At 47.6% G+C, this 13,056-nt stretch overlaps 1 protein-coding gene across 1 annotated transcript; it reads left to right on the top strand.

Moving 5' to 3' along the window:
• The first annotated feature begins 1,527 nt into the window (after positions 1–1,527).
• LOC132572178 (zinc finger and SCAN domain-containing protein 30-like) lies at positions 1,528–11,104 on the top strand. Its single transcript, XM_060238983.1, has 4 exons — positions 1,528–1,643; positions 4,929–5,668; positions 7,420–7,546; positions 9,904–11,104. The coding sequence occupies exons 1-4, from the start codon at positions 1,622–1,624 to the stop codon at positions 10,821–10,823; spliced, it is 1,809 nt and encodes a 602-aa protein (XP_060094966.1). The 5' UTR covers positions 1,528–1,621; the 3' UTR covers positions 10,824–11,104.
• Positions 11,105–13,056: the final 1,952 nt, after the last annotated feature.

The following is a 13,056-nucleotide window of genomic DNA, read 5'->3' on the forward strand; positions in this document are numbered from 1 at the left end:
TGGGCCATTGGCCTGATCCAACATGGCTTCCCTTATGTTCTTATACATACATACCTTTGGGTTAATGGTCTGTTATTTACCCCTTGATGTTGTTTAAGAACATTAGAGAACATAAGAGAAGCCATGTTGGATCAGGCCAATGGCCCATCCAGTCCAACACTCTTTGTCACACAGAGGCCAAAAACCAGGTGCCATCAGGAGGTCCACCAGTGGGTTTACCTCACCAGGGTTGTCAGGTGCTCCCTAGCCATCAGTGGGGAATATGGAGGCAAGGTTGCCAGCTCTAGGCTGAGAAAGTCCCGGAGATTTGAAGATACGAGCATGGGGATGAAAAGGACTGCAGTGGGGTACAATGCCATAGAGCCCATCTTTCAAATAATCAATTTTCTCCAGGGTAACTGATCTCTGTATTTTGGAGATTCCAGGGATCCTCAGGTCCCACCTGGAGACTAGCTGGCATCCTTGCTCAAATGCAATGAAAAGCTTTAGCTCCCTATTTCCTCCAGGCCTCTTGGCAACTGTATTTATTTTTATTTTATTTACTTAAAATTTATATCCTGCTCTCTCAGCGAATGGACTCATCTGGAGATCTGAGAAGAAGAAGAAAGACAAGAAGAAGAAACTGGATTTATACCCCCACCTTTCACTCTGAATCTCAGAGCGGCTTACAATCTCCTTTACCTTCCTCCCCCATAACAGACACCCTGTGAGGTAGGTGGGGCTGAAACAGCTCTCCCAGAAGCTGCCCTTTCAAGGACAACCTCTGCCAGAGCGATGGCTGACCCAAGGCCATTCCAGCAGCTGCAAGTGGAGGAGTGGGGAATCAAACCTGGTTCTCCCAGATAAGAGTCCAACGCACTTAACCACTACACCAAATTGGCTTTAGAGGCTGGATTTGACTTAGAATGCCTTGAACACTTGGGAGGGACAACAGTGGGAGGGCTTCTAGTGTCCTGGCCCCACTGATGGACCTCTTGATGGCACCTGGTATTTTTGGCTACTGTGTGACACAGAGTGTTGGACTGCATGGGCCATTGGCCTGATCCAACACGGCTTCTCTTATGTTCTTAACACTTTGCTCTCCAAAACCAAGGAGAGGGACGTCCTTTCAAAGCTGTGATGTGAACAAACACATGAACCTGCCTTGCAGTGAATCATACTTCTTGGTTCATCGGTGTCAATATTGTCCACTCAGACTGGGAGCAGCTCTCCAGGGTCCTTGGCAGAGGTCTTTCACATCACCTGCTCCCTGATCCTTTTAAACTGGGGGCACTGAGGACTGAATCTGGGACTTTCTGTATGCAAAGCAGAGGCACTTCCACTGAGCCACGAGCTCTCCCCGACACATTCAGTGAAAGGATGCAGGAAACCAGTGCTTCTTGTTTGAACGAGCTGCTTTGCCCTCCCTTCCTGGTCTGCTGGCAACTTTAGTAGTCTGGCTGCTCTCGGAATGGGTTAAAGACACAGAGCTGCAGCGCCTAGAGAAGCCCAGAAATTTGTGACCCAAGTGAAGCCACCTTCCTGATCCTCCTCCATCTCCTCCTCCTCTTGTTTCCTCCTCCGGATTCTGTCTTTTTGGATGGAGCAATAGCCAGCGGCAGGTCCCTTCGCAGAGGCTGCAATGCAAAAACCGCAGGGCGTGGGTGAGTTAAAGCCCCAAGAGAACTTGGATTGGGGAGGAGAAAACATTATTTGAAGAGAAAAGAAAACACGAGGTGCCAGAAGCCCGTAGTTGTAATGGACGGCTGCCAACTCTTTATCAGCCTTCTGCACCTGTGCTTTCTGATGACATTTTGGTCTGCAGGTGGCAGATCTGCTGGTGTCTGTCAGAAAAGTTGCCATTGAAGGCACGGAAGCAGCCCGGGTTGGGTTTTCTGGATCAGCTGGCAATTCTGCTGGCTCAGGAGTGTAGCTGGTGCCGGAGTAACATAGCTAAAGTTACCAGCTGGTCAGAGAAATTTGCCCCCTTGTCTTACTCAGTCATTCTTAGAAATGGGCAATTTTGTGACATGCAGTTAAAAGTGGTCCCTTGCCAACATCTGCCTATCCAGGTGCTGTTCAATGCACTGGAGCACAGGACCATGGAAAAGTTGACAATGCTAAGTGCTGTGGAATCTCTACTGAAAATGTTATATGTCTATAATACTTATCTGGCTGTCCTAAAGGCACTGGTTCAGGGTTGTAAAGGATTTGTACATACATATATACACATGAAAGAGCCCCGTGGCACAGAGTGGTAAAGCTGCAGTACTGCAGTGTGAACTCTCTGCTCACAACCTGAGTTCGATCCCAGCGGAAGCTGGTTCAGGTAGCTGGCTCCAGGTTGACTCAGCCTTCCATCCTTCCGAGGTTGGTAAAATTAGTACCCAGCTTGCGGGGGGGAAAGTGCAGATGACTGGGGAAGGCAATGGCAATCCACCCCATAAAAAAGTCTGCTGTGAAAACGTTGTGAAAGCAACGTCACCCCAGAGTCGAAAACGACTGGTGCTTGCACAGGGGACTGCCTTTTTAATATATACATGAAGCTGCCTAGCTGTCTGATCCTGAATCAGCCCCTTGGTCCATTAAAGCCAGTTTTGTCTACTCAGACTGGCAGCAGCTCTCCAGGGTCTCAGGCAAAAGTCTTTCACATTGCACATGCCTGGTCCTTTTAACTGGAGATGCCGGGACTTGGACCTGCGACCTTCTGCATGCCAAGCAGATGCTCTACCATTGAGCCACAGTTCTGCCCAGATCTTCCCAGTCCCAGCCTAATAGCATGGGGGGAAAGCATGATAAATTTATGCCAGCAGATCAAACTCGCAAACTCACTGAGAATTGTGCACAAGACCAATGAGAGATTTGGCTCAAGTTGCCGGCTTTTGACCCAGCTCTTGTAGCTGCTCGTGGAATAGTGATTGGCTCCGGAGCAGGGAGCAATGGATCCCGCCCAGTCCTGTGCCTTGCAAAACAAATCCTATGACTGAAAACAGGGCCTCACAATCCTATTCTTGGCTCACATTGCCTTAGTGGTTGTAAGATGCTGTAGTAATTAATAAATCCCTGCCAAAAGCTCTGATTCTTTTGGAGGAGGGGTAAAGGGGAATGACACTAGTGCTGTGTGACTGTAACTGCAGCACTCTGCAGACGTTATGAAGGAATTCCGTTCAATCCCCTCATTTTAGGAGCCTACCAGTTACAGATGCCAGAAGCACGTGAGTCCCTGTGATGTACCTGATATTTGTGATCCTGTAATGCAGGGGTGGAATTCTAGCAGGAGCTGCTTTGCATATTAGATCACACACCCCTGATGTAGCCCTCCAAGAGCTTACCAAAAAGAGCCTTGTAAGCTCTTGGAGGATTGGCTACATCAGGGGTGTGGCCTAATATGCAAAGGAGCTCTTGCTAGAATTCCACCCCTGCTGTAATGTATGAATTGGGCGATACATGGATTTTCAGTGCGGGCACGGCTTCTGGTCATGTGAACCGGAACCTAAATGGAAAATCCACATGTCGCCTAATTCACCTTCCAGGATCATATATATATATGATCATAAAATATATATATATTTTGAGCAAGAACGCAGTTCCGGCTGGCTTGGCATCAGAGGGTGTGGCTTAATATGCAAATGAGGTCCTGCTAGGCTTTTTCTACAAAAAAGCCCCGTGTGAAACAATGGTGACATCAGGGGTGTGGCCTAATATGCAAATAAGTTCCTTTATACAAAAAAAATCCCTGCATGCCATAGGTTCCACATGTAAACAGAATGCCACTGGAACGTCCGCAAAGCGCTGTCGCTATGGTTACGTGTAGGATTGCCAGCTGATGCAGGAGGAAAAGGCCCGACCCGCTTCTGTGCTTTTAAAAATAGGTCCAACTTGTTGAAATCATCCAGTCAAGCTTTTCTTCAAGCAGCTCCACCTGACCTGCTTCCTAATCGCTGCAGGCCGATGATGACCGTTTAAGAGCACAAAGTACGGGTTGAAAACTCACCAATCTCATTAACCGCCAGAGCACCAGATCAGAAGGGGGAATGAGAGGACTTGCACATAGCTGCCATTTTAACAAACTAGGTAGATAAGAGTCAGAAATACATATTAGCATGGTAAATACCATATCGGCTATCAGATGGGCCGCTTAAACAAGCAAAAGCAGTCAGAGAGAAAACCACTAAGTAACAGTTTTATATTATGCTCAAACAAATGTATTTTACAACATTGTATTCACTCTTAAACCAGTGTATACAATTGCAACCTCACTTGTCTGCTTCTTCCCTCCAAAAAATAAGCAAAAGCAGATGTTATGGCTATTTGCTTACAATTTTTTCCTTCACTGTATTTTTAAAGCTCAGTCTTACAAACATGGTACAATCTGCCTCATAAATCAGAAACAGGGAGTGGTAATGACAGCATGGACGCTAGCCACTTGGTGCCCTTGCACCACAGCAGGCTCTCTGCACTTTAATTGCAACCGCTCTGGAAACCGGGAGGAATGATTTCCTCAGGGTGTGATCTCTCAGTCTCACGTACCCCACAGAGTTGTTGTGAGGAGAAAATGGAGGAGGGGGATATTGTGTACACTGCCCTAAACACCAGGCCCACATTATCCCATCCTTTCTTCAAGGAGTTCAGGGTCCTTTGACTTTCCCATCTTCCATTTTCAGCTTCTTCCAGCTGTTCTCCAAATTCATGAAGAGCAAGGTCTCTCTGTAACTATTAGCTGTGATGGCTAAATAGAACCTCCATGTCCAGAACTATTATACCTCCCAAAACTAATTGCTGAGGATAAACAATATGGGCAATGCCATGCCTTCCACTCTTTGCTTAGGAGCTTTCCAAAGCTATCTAATTGGCCATCGTTTGGTGAAAGGAAGAAACGAATTTTGATCTGATGCAGCTTGAAGGTGGGTGGAAGTATATTTTGACTCAAGTATGAATTTCCTTTCCAGTTCAGGAGCTGAAGCCGAAGAAAAAAATGGAGAAGCACAGTTTGACAGGACCCAAAACCAATGAAGGATCGGAGGCAGGTGGAAGGGAGCCTCACGTCGTTCAAGTTGGCACCATCCGTGAGTTTCTGGCTGGGTCAGCGCCTACACAAATCAAGCAAGAGCCCGAGGAGGGGTTGCAGCAACGTTGGGAAGCCCAGTGGCAGGAGTTCCTGAAGACAGTGGAGTCTCCTCACCCAGGTTGGAGGCACCTCAAGTTACCTGAGCCCATGTCAGAAGAGGAGACAAAGGAATTTCAGGCCTCCTTCAAGGAAATAGCTGGCGTCAACCAATGGTCCAGGGGCGAGTGGGTGACCCAGACCATGCCAGGCTTCCGGGGGGTTCATAAGCCCAATGGAGGACTGGATCCTCCTGTGAAGGTGAAGGAAGAGATTGTAGGTGAGGTTGCCCTAACTTCAGAGATGCGGCGCCAGCACTTCCGGCACTTCTGCTACGTGGAGGCTGAGGGCCCTCGGAAAGTTTGTAAGCAGCTCTGGGAGCTTGGCCATCAGTGGCTGAGGCCAGAAAGGCGCACCAAGGACCAAATCCTGGAGGTGTTGATTCTGGAACAGTTCCTGACCATCCTGCCATGGGAAATGCAGTGCTGGGTGAGGGAAAATGGACCTGAGACCTGTGCCCAGGCAGTGGCCCTGGCAGAGGATTTTCTCGTGAGGCTTCAGGAGCCTGAGCAATGGGAGAGGAAGGTGAGGAGACTGATAACCTGAAGGCTGAGGGAATGTGTCTCCTGGTTCAGATTTTCTAATATTTCCCCCCACAAAAAATGGGAAAATAACCAAAACATATAAAGCAGACAGATGGAAATCTTCATCATGCCACTGTGGACACATAGGAGAAAGCTATTTAAAAAGTATGATAGGAGCAAGATTTTGTGACAATTATAATTCAGGAAGCATTTTAAGGTAGATGCTGAGCTGATATAATTTAGTACAGCTTTCAGTGATGTCAGGGGTGTGTGGCATATGCAAATGAGTTGTGCTAATGAGCTCTGGCACCTCCTTTTCTACAAAATCTCCCATGCCTCCCAGTACTGTCTACTATGACTGGCAGCCATCCTCTAGTCCAGGGATGTCAAATATGCAGCCCAGGGGCAGAAAAGGCCCCTGGAGGGCTGCTATCAGGCCCGTAAGCAACTGCCTTGACTGCTTCCTTCTCCCTCTCTCTTGCTTCCTTCTGCATCTCAGCTTGCTTTGCAAAGCTTGCTTAATCGCACAGGAGCTACAGAGCAAAACCTCGATTTTCTCCATTGGTTGAGGCTCCTCCCTGTCTTGATCCCCTGGGGACGGAGGGAAAGAGCCAGAGTTTCCTTTGCCCAGTTCCCTGGATCCCATGGGAGAAATACAAATAAAGCAGCTTTAAGACCAACAAGTGCTAACCTTTTAAGCATGTTTTATTTTTAATTTTTTAAAATATATATATTTAGTCGTGTTTGTCTGTGTCCTTTGAAAAGCTTATATCTCTGCTACCTAATCTAAAATAGGTGCACACATGGCCTGGCCCAACACAGCCAAGCCTGGCCAGGTCTCATTTATGTCACATTCGGCCCTCATAACAAATGAGTTCAACACCCCTGCTCAAGTCCCTCAGGCAAAGGAGGGTCTTTTCCAGTATTGTTACTTCACATTCTTCACCTGGAGATGCCATAGAGTGGACACTTCTGTGTGGGAAGCAGACAGTACAGCCCCTCCCCCAATGTAAGAGAATTCTCTGAGGGGGAAAAGACAAGGTAGGAACACCATCAATAATGTGAGATGCAGCCCTGACTTGGATAGCCCAGGCATGTGATCTCATCAGATTTCGGAAGCTAAGCAGAGACAACTCTGGCAAGTACTTGGATGGGAGACCTCCAAAGGAATACCAGCAGTCAGGAGGGCCAGTGCAGGCTTTATTCCACCACTTCCCTGAATATCCTCCAGACTTCCGGTAGGGGTCAGTCACCATAAGTTGCCATGACTTCCAGGTGCACACACGTGCACAAACACAGACTCACACACACATGCACACACGAACATATAAATACAAAAATAGAAGAAGACCATAGATTTATACCCCCGCCCTTCTCTCTAAATCAGTCTCAGAGCAGTTTACAATCTCCAATATCTTCTCCCCCAACAACAGACACCCTGTGAGGTGGGTGGGGATGAGAGAGCTCTGACAGAAGCTGCTCTTTCAAGGACAACTCTTGCAAGAGCTATAGCTGACCTGAGGTCATTCCAGCAGCTGCAAGTGGAGGAGTGGGGAATCAAACCCAGTTCTCCCAGATAAGAGTCTGTGCACTTAACCACTACCTCAAACTGGCTCTCTCCACTACACCAAAAATACCGAGAGAGAGAGAGAGAGAGAGAGAGAGAGAGAGAGAGAGATGCAGAATGTTGTTTCTCTGTGATCCACAGGTGCTTCTACTGGTCTTCCAAATAACCCATCTGCTTCTTTTCAGGAGTCCGAGCTGTTGGAGAGCTCCTTTATCACCACTCCCAATTCAGAGCAGGATCCCTCTGAGGCCATGAAGATGCAGCTCTCCATTGAAGCTAAGCAAGAGGGGGACGAAGAGGTCACCTATTTTGGTAAATACTGACGTAATTAAGTTGGGGGGGGCACTGTCTGGCTTCAGGACTGATTGTGTGAGTTGGAATCTTTTTTTCGTCTGCATAAATTTGCAAGTATGAAAGGAAGGAGGGCAGCATTCTTTCTTTGTTCTGCACCTCTGAGAGTTTTGCTTCTGTTTACATGTGTCTTGGCTGTGGGTGTTCCCTCCTGAGTGTCTGAGGAACTGGTTGGCCACTGTGTGAGATGGGATGCTGCACCGGATGGACTATTGGTCTGATCCAGCAGGGCTCTTCTTATATTCTTTTAAAAGGGATTTAGATAGGTTCATGGAAGATAAGTTGATCAATGGCTACTAGCTAGCCATGATGACTGAGGGGAACCTCCACATTCAGAGGCATAAAACCTCTGAATCCAGAGCCAGGAGGCAACCTCAGGGGAAGGCCTTGGCCTCTGTGCCTTCTTGTTGGTCCTCCAGAGGAACTGGCTGGCCACTGTGTGAGACAGGATGCTGGACTAGGTGGACCACTGGTCTGATCCAGCAGGGCTTTCATGTTCTTATCAGGGAAGGCCTAGGCCTCTATGCCCTGTTTTTGACCCTCCAGAGGAACTGACTGGTCACCGTGTGAGACGGGATACTGGATTAGATAGATAGACCATTGGTCTGATCCAGCAGGACTCTTCTTATGTTCTCTTTGAAGGAGGCCTCTGCCACCTGTGGGTTTGTAAGTTCTTAGCATTGTTACCTATGGGGGGAAAGCATATTGACGAATGACACTTTTTTAGTTGGTTGAACAACTAAATGCTACAGCCAGGGCCTGGATGTTAGAATCTCAGATCCTGGCTCCAGCACAGATGTTTTCTTTCCAGGCCAGGTGTATCATCCTCTGTCATGCATCTACCAACACAATGGTCATTTTTTAAAAGCCTATCTACAGACTTTAGAAATATTTTCCAAAAATAAACAGAAGCTGAGCTTGGGCCTGAAGTGAACTGGCTGGCCTTAGTCCTGTTCCTTTTCCCACCCAACCTACCTCGCAGGGCTGTTGTGAGGGTAAAACAGAGTGGGGGGGACATATCAGAGTCCTTGAAAGATGGGAGGGATATAGATACTATAATAGTTCTGTGGCACTGAAGCATGTACACTGCCAAGTGCCAACACCTGGCGGCTGCTCAAAGCTCATGGAGGACTCAGTAGAAGACTAGCTTTATAAGCAGAAGACATTTGATCCCTGGCACTGAAAGGATCTCATATTGTAGGTGATGGGGAAAGTCTTGTAATTCCTGGGACGCAGTAATTGTAGATCAGGGGTATCAAACATATGGCCCGGGGGCTGAATCCGGCCCCTGGAGGGCTCCAATCAGGCCCCCAAGGAACAAAGCCTCTACTTTCTTCATTGGCTGAGGCTCCTCCCTTGAGGAGGAAGAAGGGGAGGGAAAGCTTGCTTTTCCAGACTCTCTCAATTGCACAGCAGAGCTACTGAGCCAAGCCTCTCTTCCTTCTGTTGGCTGAAGCTCCTCCCCCTCCTGATCCCTGGGGAAGAAAAGAAAGAGCCAGCGTTTCCTTTGCCTAGTTTCCTCAATCGCATGGAAGAGACTCAAAGAAAGACCTTTAAGACCAACGAGTGCTAATGTTTTAAGCATGTTTTATTTTTTTAAAAAATCTTTAATTGTGCTTGTCTGTGTCCTTTGTAAAGTTCATATCTCTACTACCTAATCTCAAATAGGAACACACTTGGCTCAGCCCAACAAGGTCTCATTTATGTCAGATTCGGCCCTCATAAATGAGTCCGACACCCCTGACCATATTGAGGTAGATGTTCCAATGATCTGACTGATATAAGGTGGCATCCTACACATATGTTCAAAGAGCCTGTTGTTCTGAACCTAATCCTTCATTCCCTTTTGATCCTCAGTACTTAATATTCTTCTGTGTCCTGCAATGCCTTTGAAAACGTTAGAGAAACTGGTCGGACCAACCATAATTAGCCATGGCAACTGAATAGGTTCTCCATGGGAAGAGGCAGACTACCTTAAAATGCTACGTGCCATGTGCAGGGGGGCAAACAGAAGGGGAGGGCTGTGGCCATTGTGCCCTGACTGGGTGTTTCCTGAAGACATGGGCTGTCCTCTGTAAGATATAGGATGCTAGACTAGACAGACTTTTGGTTTGTTCCTGGGAGACATATTTGGTGTGTTCCCTTGGTCATCCTCAATGTGACAATATAGCAATTTTTCTTTCTAATAATGTCCTATAATGTATCCCTTTCTGTACTGGTTCTTTCCTTGTTTTCTTTTCCGGGTGGGGGCAACTTTTTTCTCCAACGGGGCCTAAAATTAATGTCACAATGCTTTCCTTTTTTATTTCTTTCCTCAGAAGGAGCTGATGAAGCGCAGAAGAGCGATGTGGAGACCTTTCAGCTGGGGAGGCCCGAGCAAGTGACTGTTTGTGAAATATCACTGGACGGGGCTAAAGGGGAATTCTTCCAGGAGACCGAGATGCCAGGAAGCCCCCCAGGTCCTGGGAGTCATTGGGAAAACCATCCTGAGAAAGCTTCTGGATTTCTCTGTGAGGAAAGTGCTTTGGGCTTACAAGAAGGCACCTTCCAAGATGGAATCCTCAAGTGCAAGATCAAGAAGGAACAGATTGATGATGAGGGCTTCGACCTGCTGCAGAATCAAGCGGTGCAAATGACCGTCAAACCCTACCAATGCCTCTATTGCGGGAAGACCTCCAACTGCAAAGCAAACCTTGTTGTCCACGAGAGAACTCACACCGGAGAGAAACCTTACGCCTGCTTAGACTGTGGCAAGAGCTTCAACCGGAAGTCGACCCTCGTCCGGCACAAACGGATGCATACAGGAGAGAAGCCGTATGAATGCGCTGAGTGTGGGCGTTGCTTCAGCATCCGGTGTAACCTCATCAACCATGAGAGGATCCACACGGGCGAGAAGCCATACAGTTGTACTGACTGTGGGCAGAGCTTTAGCCGGAGGTTGCAGCTGGTGATTCACAGGCGGACCCACACGGGGGAGACCCCTTACCGATGCGCCCAGTGCGGGAAATGCTTCACCCGTCGCTCTTCCCTCTTGACGCACGAGCGGATCCACACGGGGGAGAAACCAAACACATGCACGGATTGTGGGAAGAGCTTCATCCAGAAAGGCTACCTTCTGATACACCGGAGAATTCATACTGGCGAGAGACCGTATAAATGCACAGCATGCGAGCAAAGGTTCCTGAACCGGAGCGATCTCCGTAGACACGAGAAGATCCATGCGGTAGCGAATCCGTGAGAACGCCACGATGAGACAAGAGGCTGTGGCATTGAGCAGGGAGCTGCCTTATCTTGAGCGAAACCACTGAATCCAAGCACTTGGGCCACGGGTCTTTCCAGTGGCTAAAAGACTCATCAACACAAAAAGCTGGGGATCAAACCTCAGACTTTTGCATGACTTGCATGTCAGCTGCTGTGGAGCTACGGCCCCTCAGCACTGATATCAACCACTTTCGACCTGCTCAGAGGTGAAGGGATTTGCTAGAAATAGAAAAGCATTAAACTTTTTTTTAAGAGTTATTTTTATCTTTTAAAATTTTCTTAGAAAGGTAACATACAAAACAAGGCAAAAAAAAGAAAGAGGAAACAATGAACCTTCAAAGGTGCAGAAATCTTTATTCAAAGCTTGAAAACTGATATTGCAACCTTTCCTGGCAAGTTTGGGGGTGATTCTTTAGTTAGGGAAAGAAGAGATGGGGTGGGTAGAGGTGGGGGATGAGGAGCAGTTTATGAAATATTGAAAAGCAACTCAATAGGGTGAACTTTTGTCTCTAGGACACTAGAACTTGGGGGTGACAGGTGCTAGATTTGGGGTAGAGGGAAAAAATAAAATACTTCTTCACAAGACTTGTTCTGAGCACTTCGACCCTTTGGCTACAAGGTGCAATGACTGCTGGTAGCGTAGATGACTTTAAAAGGGGATTTCATGCTGGAGGGGCTCGATCAATTGCTATTGGCTGTGAATAGGATTGCCAAGAACCTGGAGGGGGAAAAAATATCCTGCCTGTTTAACAGAGGCCTAAATGTATGGACAGGGCTTTTTTTGTAGCAGGAACTCCTTTGCATATTAGGCCACACACCCCTGATGTAGCCAATGCTCCAAGAGCTTACAGGGCTCTTAGTACAGGGCCTACTGTAAGCTCCATGAGGACTGGCTACGTCAGGGGAATGTGGCCTAATGTGCAAAGGAGTTTCTGCTACAAAAAAAGCCCTGATGGTGGGATTGTCAACGTCCATGTGGGGTCGGAGGATCTTTCAGAATGATAAACAGTCTCTGGATTACAGAGATCAGCTCCCCAGGAGAAAGCAGCTGCTTTGGAGGATGGACACAATGGCATTATACCCTGCTGAGGTCCCTCCCCTTCCCCAAACTCTGCCCTCCCAGGTTCCAAACCCAAATCTCCACGAATTTCCCATCCCGGAGCTGACAACCCTAATGTGTGGAAACGGGCAGTTGAAGCTTTACATGGTATGGAACAGGGGTGGCCAGACTTACTTAACTTAAGCTCCACATAGAATAAACGTCAGATGTTTGGGAGCTGGAAGAAATGAATGTTAGATGTTTGAGAGCCACAAAAAAGGACAGAAGGAAGGCAAATAGATGGGAGGGAGGTGGAGGTGGAACGAAAGCAACTTTAACTTGGAATACATTGTCCAAGCCGCCAGGTGGCTTGGCTTGGAGAAGTGATTTAAAGAGACACATGCCTTCTCCAAGCCAGGTGATGGGGGCTCCAAGAGCCACACAATGTGTGTGAAAGAGCCACATGCGGCTCCTGTGCTGCATTTTGGCCACCCCTGGTACGGAATGTCACTCAATAAATAACATCCCGTTCAGCCTCTTTTAAAAGAGACAGGACATTTTTTCCCCTTTTAGTTTGTTGGCAACCCTAGCTGTGAAAGCTGAAAGGAATGTCCATATTCTGAGGTGGTGTGGTTTTGAAATGCTGTTTCTGAACTGAAGACAACAGTTGCCTTAACGCCCTGTCTGTGAGTTTTCTAGAATAATCCAGTGAGCTGCTGTTGGAAGCAGGATGCAGACCTCGGTGACTGTTTGGTCTGATCCAGCAGGATTCTTGTTATTCCAGCCCAGGGGCCCCCAACTTTTTGAGCCTGGGGGCACCTTTGGAATTCTGACACAGCATGGTGGGCGTGGCCACAAAATGGCTGCTGCAGCTTCCCTTCAGTCATATCCTGTCGATCAGGGGTGTCAAACTCATTTGTTATGAGGGCCAGATCTGACCAAAATGAGACCTTGTTGGGCCAGGCCATGTTGGGCCAGGCCGCAGGTGTTCCCATTTAAGATTAGGTAACAGAGAAAGAAACTTTATAAAGGACTCAAACAAACACAATTAAAGATTTTTTTTAAAAAAAACACCTTAAAACATTAGCACGTTGGTCTTAAAGGTGCTTTCTTTGTATTTCTCCCATGGGATCCAAGGAACTGGGCAAAGGAAGCTCTGGCTCTTTCCTTC

This window comes from Heteronotia binoei, chromosome 5 (genome assembly GCF_032191835.1).
Source record: "Heteronotia binoei isolate CCM8104 ecotype False Entrance Well chromosome 5, APGP_CSIRO_Hbin_v1, whole genome shotgun sequence".
Lineage (NCBI taxonomy): Eukaryota > Metazoa > Chordata > Lepidosauria > Squamata > Gekkonidae > Heteronotia > Heteronotia binoei.